At 32.7% G+C, this 10,731-nt stretch overlaps 1 protein-coding gene across 1 annotated transcript; it reads left to right on the plus strand.

Annotated features, from left to right (window-relative positions):
* Nucleotides 1–721: 721 nt before the first annotated feature.
* On the plus strand, nucleotides 722–10,096 carry LOC106710727 (allantoinase). The gene is made up of 10 exons (XM_014502882.2): nucleotides 722–949; nucleotides 5,073–5,224; nucleotides 5,496–5,610; nucleotides 6,012–6,158; nucleotides 6,467–6,524; nucleotides 6,768–6,861; nucleotides 7,034–7,247; nucleotides 8,996–9,125; nucleotides 9,331–9,536; nucleotides 9,939–10,096. Exons 1-10 carry the CDS (start codon nucleotides 794–796, stop codon nucleotides 10,065–10,067), a joined length of 1,401 nt encoding a protein of 466 aa, XP_014358368.2. The 5' UTR covers nucleotides 722–793; the 3' UTR covers nucleotides 10,068–10,096.
* Nucleotides 10,097–10,731: the final 635 nt, after the last annotated feature.

Here is a 10,731-nt window from a genome sequence, read left to right on the forward strand (position 1 = left end):
AATGTCAACGCAATGCCTGTGACGAGCATCACAATTTATCAATGAACATTCCAATTCCTAGAATCCTTAAATAAATAGATACAAATGTAAAAAAAAGATTTAGCGTAATCTTAAAGTAATGCTAAAATTAGGCATATGAAAAATGGAGTATACAAATTACAAATAACTTTTTATTTATGTGAACTTATCCACTAATTGACGAGTTTAATAGCAATAATGGATTAGGTCATTACAAGTGATACCTTTTGTATAACAATCAGAAAAATTAAAATCTGCCGTACCTACTTACGCAATATAATTGTTAGTTCAGAGTAGTTTTGCATTTATTACTTTTTATTTATTGTTAATCGTCGTTACTTAAATGTTAACAAGTAACAGAGGCCTTATCCAAGTTTCACTAGAATCATACTTGTTTTTTTCCTAATCTAACGGAATTTTTCTCCTTTGCCAGATGTATCTCGCTCATCTTGTAAGCTTGCTCTCTATTCTTGCGCCGTATATGATTATCATTCCAATTGATTCTATTAACATTGCTATGTAATCGGGCTCTTGGATTGAGCTGTGGATATTGAGATATGATATGTACCTTACATGTTTAAATTAGTAAATCTACTACATTCATGTAACAGACAGATGGTTTAACTTTATTTATTTGTTTTGTTAAGATTATCGCAAGCGTATGCATTCGAGATCAATACGAGTGGCACGAAGCGTTATCAGGCAGTCACGTTACTACGTTGGTAGTTGTGTCCGACACTCCAGTTGGTGTAGTTGTGTGCGAGGCGCGAGTGAGATGGCAGCAACCGGTCGTCAGTTATTTTTGAGCAAACGAGTCGTCACCGCAACGGGAGAGGCAGATGGTGGAGTGCTCGTCCAAAATGGACAAATACAAGATATACTAACCAGAGAACAAGCGAATACATTTATCGCAGAAAATGAAGATATTAAAGTAAACGCCTGTTACGTTTAAATTAAATGTTCAATTTAATAATATTAATTACTCGATCGTGTTGCATCCAAATTAATTAATCACCTTTATTGACATGAAATACTAATATTATTAAATTTAAATGGTCCTAAATTGCTTTAATGGTCGGCACTATAATGCATTTTATTAAACTTTTTATTGCTATCGAATGATTTAGGTATTAACAGTGACCTTTAATATTATAAAAATATTTACAAAAAATAAAAAAGAACTTTGGACTTTATTTTTACGCAGCTGTCTCGCTCGATTGGCTAGGTCGGCTAAATGAGGGAATTTGTGCGATAACGCCTGTAGCACACGGCTACAAAAGATAATTGGAACAGACGCTGCGCGTAACGCTAAATACCACTGAAACATGAAAATACGCTGACTTTTCTTTATATCATAGATTCTATTTGACACAGTTCAAGGTTATTTAGTAAGGTGTTCACTTTAACGAACCAAATGCATGCCAGTTTCGTACCAAACATCGCTTCGTCTCGGTTGCCGTTCGCTTTCTTGTTTATGTGCTTCAGGCGTTATCCATTTGTACTGGCGGACGTCGCGCCGGTTAATAACGTGTGTATAATGAGTATATTATACTCATGTGTATGCAAATGTAAAGAATTTCGCATTGAACAATGATATTCGTTGGCCACATGTATGTATGCTGATGTTACTCCTTGCCAAAGGTGGGCATTAACTCGTTAATCCGTTAATCGTTAATTAACGAAGTTAACATTTTCCTTAACGGATTAACTTTTAAGTTAAATTCAAAAAGTGTTAACGCTCTTGTTAACTTCCGTTAAATTCTACTTCCGTTAATTTAGTCCGTTAATTGTTACAATAGACACTTATTGACGTGTTGTCATTTTATTTAAATTATGCATCAGACTACATTCGTAAGTTCGGCTATGTTCGGGGACCGTCGGCGAGTCGAATGGTGACCGAGAACGAGAGAGAACGAGCGAGTGTGACGCATGTCATACAATACACCGAGCGGCCGGGATAGACGTGATCAAAAGAGTACCACAGAATCCTTGTTAGAAAATAGTGACGATTTAACCAAACTTACCTCTATCAAGTATTGCGAAGTTTAGGCGCTAGACACCTTCAAAGTTTATTAATTATTTCACATTTACACAAATATCTCGAAAAGTCTATATTACATTTTATTCACATTAAAACTGGTTTGCATTTATATAACATCACTTTTTTTAAAACAAGACTTTGTAATAAAATGTTTACTCTTAATACAACAATTATACACTTTGTGTTATACATGAGACGAAAAATCTATTGAAAAAGATAAACTCTGCGTTGAATTGCAACCAAAATAATCGAGTGTGCATTACTCTTCAACGTCGTACCTAAAATACAACTAAACTTTGTTGCAGACAAAAATGTTTATTTTAATGTTGGAGTTTAAAGACAACAAAAAATATTAAAAAAAAATAGTTTATGGTTCATTTGAAAAAGCGTACAAATAGGTTTTTTTTGTCATTGCGTAGATAAGAAACAAACAATGAAAATAAATTTAAAAATTCGAAAGACGAAATGTGCACGCAATAAACGTTCCTCAAAAACAAAAGGGATTTATGTGTTTATTACCGTCGTTTGTTTTTTTGGGGCTTCTTCATAGTCGAAACGAAACGAAAAATAATTTTTAATTTTAAAAATATGAACAAAGGATCAAATGGACAGCCGCACAGAGAATACGATAACGAACTCGATGGATTTATGGCCCCAACCCTTCTAATGGTCGGGGATGCACGTGCGCTGCGCAAAGACAATAGCGAAGATAATTTGTTTGTTTACAAAAAAAAGTATACGACAAAACGAGAAAGAATGAGGAAAAAGATAAAATAATTATGTTAGTGAAATAATGTTAAATTGTGTTATACTAAAATTAATATGTGAAATGTCGCAACAAGTGGCTTTTACAAAAAGACATCGATTTTTTACGTATTAAATTAATTTTATTATTAATTATTAAATTAAATTTAACATAAACTTTCGATATCAAATGTCGAATGTCGTTGAAAATAATTCAAAACATATTCTTACTAATTGACTATAACGATTTTATAGGCGACAAGAAAGATAGAAGACATCTCCCGCGATCGGTTGTTTTCGTTGTCGTGTAACGTATGCTCTATACACTGAGAGTAATTTAACTTGATTTAACATATAACAATAGACCGGACGATAGATCATTAGATTACAGAAGTAATCGAAGGCATCTCAGTTGTATAGTTTGATGCGTTGACATGTATCACTGGATTGGTTATATAGTTTATTTATCAATGCTATAATAAGTTTCCTTTGATGTTAGAAGTTTTATTAATAAATCTATATTAATAAATAAAAAATAAGTAAAAAATAATAAGTCTGTTCGTGGGTCCTTAGCTAAAATAAAAAAATATTACCAAATTATACAGAAAATTAAATGTTCAGTTGTTGGAGCATGAGCAAATGAATATATGGGTGCAAATAGTAACAGATAAATGTAAATACTGCATAAAAGTTTTGATTGTTTTCTTTTCAATATTATCACATGTCTCACTGTTTAATTGAAAATTTGTGTTGCCTAAATTTAGTTAGCTATCTTATTCCGTGACGTCGGATTGTCGATAAAAAAATTGACTGAAAAAGTCAATTGTCCATCATTGTCAGTGTAGTATATAAGTGTGTGTAACTAGTGCATGCTATGTCATTAGTATGGTACAGGCATTACATCGCTCCTATTGTCTCAATTTTATTTTAGTATATTATATAACTAAACTATAGATAGGATTAGCGATCGCCCGAGATTTTGTAAGCGCAGTAAAAAAATAGCCTAAGTTCTATTGAAAGTCTCGACAAAATCGGCCCATACGATTCGGAGATTATTCATATGACCATTTCCCGCTTGGGCCTTATACTCGTAAATTAACTTTAACTGTTAACTTTAACTTGCGTTAAATTTTCGTAAATTAAACGCTTTAACGATTAACGAAGTTAAATTTTTATTTAACGAATTAACGATTAACGAAGTTAACTTTTTGATTAACTGTGCCCACCTATGCTCCTTGCGTATAACAACTGTGTGAATGAAATATTGAAAAATTATAGTTAATTAAGTACGTAAGATTAAAACATAAATTAATGGGTCATTAATAAACAATTTTTTACCGCTATAAACATATGGACCTTTCTTATTAAATAAGTATATGGTAAGGTAAGTAGCTAAGTATATGATATAGGTAAGACATACTATCTTCATGTTTGTTGGTTCATTTAAACTGTAAACATAATGATTAAGAATATTGGAATACATATAACATATAGGTTAATATGTAAACTTCTGCACACTTATACAGTACAAATTATAGACTTGTTTGATGTAAACTGGAAAAATTATTTTCATCCAATTAATTTTTCACTGTAGGTCCTAAAAATGTTTTCTCGTAGAACTACCGTGGCGACTTTAACTTCTTGGGACGCAGAAAGACAAGCTACGAGTTTATTGTTATTTAATAACATGTTATTCACATCAATAAAACAGAATTCAAACGAATTGTTAAGATATAAGGTATAAAAATAATATATGAAACACGTGACATTGAAAAATAAAACTCAGGAAAATAAAATAAAATGATAGTCGACATGGACAGAATATGAAGACAAAAAATAATACTCGGCTATTTTGAGAGCGTCTTGATTAATATTAATATTGATTTTTATATCTTTTTGAATCATAATTATGAACTTGTAGGCGATCGAAATAAGGCATTTTAAATACCTATGTTAAAGTCGGAAATTTGGAATAAAAGATAAAAAAGTAAACCTTAAAAGTACGTAAAGTTAGCAATTCTTAGAAGATGCATATTTCTTTGATCCCCTATCGACTAAGCGACTAGCCAGTGCTTTAGAATTTCTTCAAACACGCGAACTAAAAATCGATTAATGTTTAATAAACCACTTCTTTAGGTGAAATTATCATGCTTATTCTACACCAAACCGAAACTACTTAAAATCTCTAAGGACGGCAGGAAGAGAATCTTATAATCTCATTATCTTTTGATATCTTCCAGAATTTTCAAGCTAATCGTTTGCATTATAGGTGGTGGACGGTGGTGATCTGGCGCTAATGGCAGGCGTGGTAGACTCGCACGTGCATGTCAACGAGCCCGGTCGCACGGCTTGGGAGGGGTTCCGCACCGCCACCAGTGCAGCCGCCGCGGGTGGCATCACCACAATTGTTGATATGCCACTGTTAGTAGTAATTTTTGATTAAAACAAGTAAAAACTTAGTACAGAAAAACGTAAATCTGGTTTTCTGTATTTTTCCAATGAATCTATTAATACGTATTTATTACCATCCCAATGAATTCGGAAATGGAAACTAGTTGAAGTATATACCGATGGAAATGAATAAGGTTTCTTTCAGTTTTTATTCACTTAATATTATTTTTCTGGTCCAAGGTATTAAGATAGTGCAAACTCGCACAACTATGTTTAATTTCATAGTTCAAGACTTTTTTAGGAACTCAATTCCACCGACTACTACTTTAGAAAATCTTAAAGTAAAAGCTTCTTCGGCGCAGGGAAACGTTTTCGTAGACGTTGGATTCTGGGGCGGTGTCATCGTCGATAATCAGGTTAGTGCTCTGAATCATATACATGTATTGTAAAAATTTATAGAAATGCCAGCCTATTTGAAAAATTATCTTTTCAATTCATGATAATTAATGAATGATTTAATCATTAATGAGGTTTATCTACAATTAATGATTTTTTTATCTTTTTATTTTGACTCTATACAGTCGAACCTGGATAAACGGGAAACCTTTATAAGCGAGAGTTATTATCCAATCCCCACCGACAACCTCCACAAGCGAGAAACTGGGGTTAGAGAGAAAACTTTATAGGAACGAGATATAACGAGAAAAATTTCACAGTCCTTTGGACTCTCACTTATCTGTATTTTTCGGTTTGGCTGTATATTTTTAAAGTTCCGTAGGTAGTTATATAAGTGCTAAGAATATTTTAATTTTTTTAGGATTCTCTCAAGGATTTAGTGAAGGCAGGTGTTGTGGGTTTCAAATGTTTCCTCTGCCCCAGCGGTGTCGATGAGTTCCCTAACGTGGAAGCAAAAGACCTGGAGAAGGCATTTGCAGCTCTCGAGGGAACTGGATCATTATTGGCGGTAAAATAGTTAGATATTTTAAATTGTTTTAATTAACTTTATAACCAACTAGCTGCCCGTGACTCCGTCCACGCGGAATATAAAAGAAACTTTGTTAGTAGTTAGTAGACTATGCTCTATATCGATGCCAAATTTCATAGGGATCCGTTCAGCCGCTTTAGAGGATAGATACCTTGAAACAAACATCCATCCATCCATCCATCTAAACATTCGCATTTATAATATAGGTATGATAAAAAACTTTTTTTTAAATTTGAGTATAAAAAATTATATTTCCTTTTTTAATATAAAAAATTTTAATTTGACAGTTCCACGCGGAGGTACAAGAAGATAATGAAGAAATCGAAAAAAAAATCTTTAAAAAAGGTATCCAATTGGTAATTATGAAGGTTTAGGATCTGGCTTTGATACGGAGTTGACTCTCAAATGTTTTTGAACTTCACTAATTTCATACTAAATATGCAACTTTATTACATTTTTTGATATCGAACGCATTACACAGTTTTAGTACTCAACCAGATTATTTTACTTCTTAGCGCTAACACACTTATCTGAGGTTTAATAAATTGGCTTGTTTAATATTTGACACTTGATTTTAAATGTTTTCAGACCCTGAGGAATATACCACATATTTAGAATCACGACCTCCAAAAATGGAATTGGACGCAATATCTCTTATTTCAAGCTTCTTGAATAAAACTGAGTGAGTACTTTTTAAAATCGTAGAGTTAAAATAGGTTTTATATAAATGAACATTGCATTGGTAGTCGTAATAGAATTTTCCAAGATGTGCTAATTCTTTACTGTTGTTATCCAAATTTTCTGTACAATGTTTATAGGATAAAAGGCAAATAAGTTCATGTTTCTATTTCTAGTGTCCGTGTCCACGTTGTGCATGTATCATCGGCAACCGTGGTGCCTCTGTTGAACAAAGCGCGACAGCAGAGGGTGGCAGCAGGTAACACGGCCTGGCGGGGCGGAGTCACCGCCGAGACCTGCCACCATTACTTATCAATCAGTGCAGAACAAATACCACGAGGCCGAAGCGAATACAAGTGCGCACCGCCTATAAGAGATTTGGATAATAAGGTACTTTATTCTTCTGGTCCTTTATCAAAAATGAAACACAATCACAAAAATGGAAGAAATATAACAATGGACAATCTATAAATGTTCAAAATGTTTCATGTTTCACAACTCTTGAGACGGGAATAAATAATAGCGGACTAGCGAAATTAACACCACCCGTTTTTTCTCTTTTCATAGACAACCATGTGTAAAGAAGACTTGTTGGTTGATAATTGTTTTAACTGATTTAATCAGTTACTTATGTTCGTATACACAGGTGGGCACAGTTAATCGAAAAGTTAACTTCGTTAATCGTTAATTCGTTAATTAAAAATTTAACTTCGTTAATCGTTAAAGCGTTAAATTCTCAAATATTTAACCCAAGTTAAAGTTAATCGTTAACAGTTAACCATACCAAAATTATACATACTACTTTAACACTTATGGTGGCGACACTTGTTTAAAATATTAATTTGATTATTTTAATTATGAAAATTTATTTTTATTAATATAAAAATTAATAAAAATAAATCTAATTAATAAATCTAATTAATTAATAATAATAATAATAAATCTTAATTCTATAAGACATTAGTATTGGAGACAAGTATGAATAGTATTCATTATAGTATATTTCATTACGAGTGCGGAAAGCCTGTCATTGCAAAGTGTTCCGACAAATGTCTACCCGACCCGAGGCGCAGCCGAAAGTGAGGGTTGACAGTTAGCATAAGTTGTAATGACAGTTCCGCCCATGTACTAAACAACTATTTTTAATACAGTAGCGAAAAATGAAGCAATTTAATATAATAATAAAAACACAATAAACTCAACTAACTAAAATGTTTGTAAAATGGCGCCAACCGTAAAAGAATACAAACAGAGTTTTTTTTTGTTTTCTTCACCCATTCTGGGTAGGCAAGGGGAACTATGCCCAAACAGCGAAGTCTTCGGTAGATTATTTTTATTGATATGAAATGAAAATGAAATTTAATGAGATGAAATAAAATGAAACCAACCTAATTCATTGAATCAAATCATTAAATCTGATATTGTAATAAATTAGGAGCTTCTTTTTAGAATATTTGCATGAATCATAAAAACTTCGTGGTTGGTTTTTTCTTTATAACAGACATTATTTTGACAGTTGGAAAAGAGAACGCACGAGTTTGGAAAAGCACGAGTAAAAAAGTGTTCTTAATACAATTGCTCAAAAAGTGGCGTATTGCAGGGACGAAGAACGTTCGGAATGTGGGCTATTACATACTCATGCTTTCATAGAATCGTTATGAAATATACTATTTCGAACCTTCTTTTGATTTTGTCCTGTTGGTCACGTCTTTCCCGGACGCTCTGATGCATCACAGTTGCACGCGAACTTCACATATATCAATTATCGACTCGTTCGTTCACCGTTCGAGTCGCCGACAGTCGCCCAACATAGCTGAACGTCCGAGCTTCCGTGGCGCGTAATTTAAACAAAATGACAGCACGTCTCTAAGTTTCTAATTTAACGATTAACGGACTTTTATTAACGGAAGTTGAGTTTAACGGAAGTTAACAAAAGCGTTAACACTTTTTGAAGTTAACTTAAAAGTTAATCCGTTAAGCAAAATGTTAACTTCGTTAATTAACGATTAACGGATTAACGAGTTAATGCCCAGCTCTGTTCATATATAAAGGACTTGACTTACGATACTAACAAGTAGTCTATTATCATTTTAATAATTCAATCTAACAATAATCTAACTTTCTAATCACGATCATAGGAAAAGCTGTGGCAATATTTACTAGATGACAAACTGGACATGGTGGTGTCCGATCACTCGCCTTGCACTCCCGAACTGAAGTGTTCTAACAATTTAGAAGCTTGGGGTGGAATATCATCTGTGCAGTTTGGTAACATGAGTTTTATTCTAGTTATCTATGTGCTATTTAATATATACCTATTATGTAAATTGAAACGTATACAAACATATTATGAGTATTTATTGTCAGTTGAAGGTTTTGTATTTTTATTTTTGTTTTGGTAAACTTTACCTATATACTCGTACCTATTGGTATGGATTTTATCAATTTTAAATAATGTTTGCATTTTCATCAGGTCTTTCGTTATTCTGGACTGAGGCAAGCGCACGCGGACTAGGTCTGACTTCGATCAGCAAATACATGTGTTCTGCGCCGGCGCAACTCTGCGGCATTCAGCACCGTAAGGGCGCTCTTAAGCCTGGCCTCGACGCAGATATCATCTTCTTCGACCCTGACGCACAATTCACGGTCACCGCTGACATTATTCGACACAAAAACAAGGTGATTAACATTACAAAGGTTTTTTTACAACTTCGTCAATGTCCCATTATATTTAACGCCAGTAGTATTTTCTAAATTCAACATTATTGCTTTGGGAATAAAGGATTCCGTCGTCGGCTACGCAGATAGAAATTGCTTGAAAAAGAACATCGTAAATAACAATTCTAAAAAATCGTATTTAGTCTTATTATTGGATATTAAATCAATAGATCGATTACATTACCAGAGATTGTTAGAAACACGCACAACTTGTTTTTTTTTTTTGTTATTTTTGGAAGAGTTAAAAATGAACCCACCGTTCTATCAAATAAATTTCCTTTGACTTTTAAACAAAGACCATCTACTAAAGGATGCGTCCATTTCGTTATCTACTAATGGTATCAATTTTATATTTTGCTTCAGCTAACACCATACATCGGCAAAACGTTAAAAGGAGTTGTGAAGAAGACATACCTTCGCGGAGAGTTGATATACGCAGACGGTGAACTTGTTGGAGAGCCCAAAGGAATTTTATTGCTCAATAAACTGTAATATTAGGAATAATATAATTAATGATTAATTAAATAATTGAATAATAATAAACAAAGTAATAAGTATATTTTTATTTTTTTATTGAAAAAATTAATAATGAGTGACAATAAACTTAAATGAAAATTGACAACAGGATAGAAAAGCATTTCTCAATGGTAACTTGCAGAATACTCAGTGGTGTGTTTTTACGGTTAGAATAAAATATTTCTTCTTAGTAATGTTCTATTTGCCACTTTCTTCTATAAAAAGTATGCACAGTTAAAATCTGTGGAGTGTACATTCCTGTGAATGTAGTTATCTGACGATAAACATAAGTGCGATCTCGTAGGAGTTGTTTTATTTGTTGTTTTTATGGTGTCAGAAAAACTAAATCCTCTAAAAACAAGAATATAAATCGTAACTTTTATTAAAGTAAACAGAAGTTTGATATTAAAGATTAAAAATTTTCCTTCGTTGACAATTTTTATACTATCAGATTTGTTTTACTGACGTTATTTAAATAATGATAAATTTAGTTATAACTTTATTGCACTTGAAATGAATTGTTGATCTTGGTTATTAACTCTCTTAATGCTTCTTGTTTGATATTTGACAGTTGACATTTGTAATGAAATTAAAGGTGCCCTGATTAATTTCGCACATTTTTTATGATAAGAAAAACGTT

Source organism: Papilio machaon, chromosome 4 (genome assembly GCF_912999745.1).
Source record: "Papilio machaon chromosome 4, ilPapMach1.1, whole genome shotgun sequence".
NCBI classification, from domain to species: Eukaryota; Metazoa; Arthropoda; class Insecta; order Lepidoptera; family Papilionidae; genus Papilio; species Papilio machaon.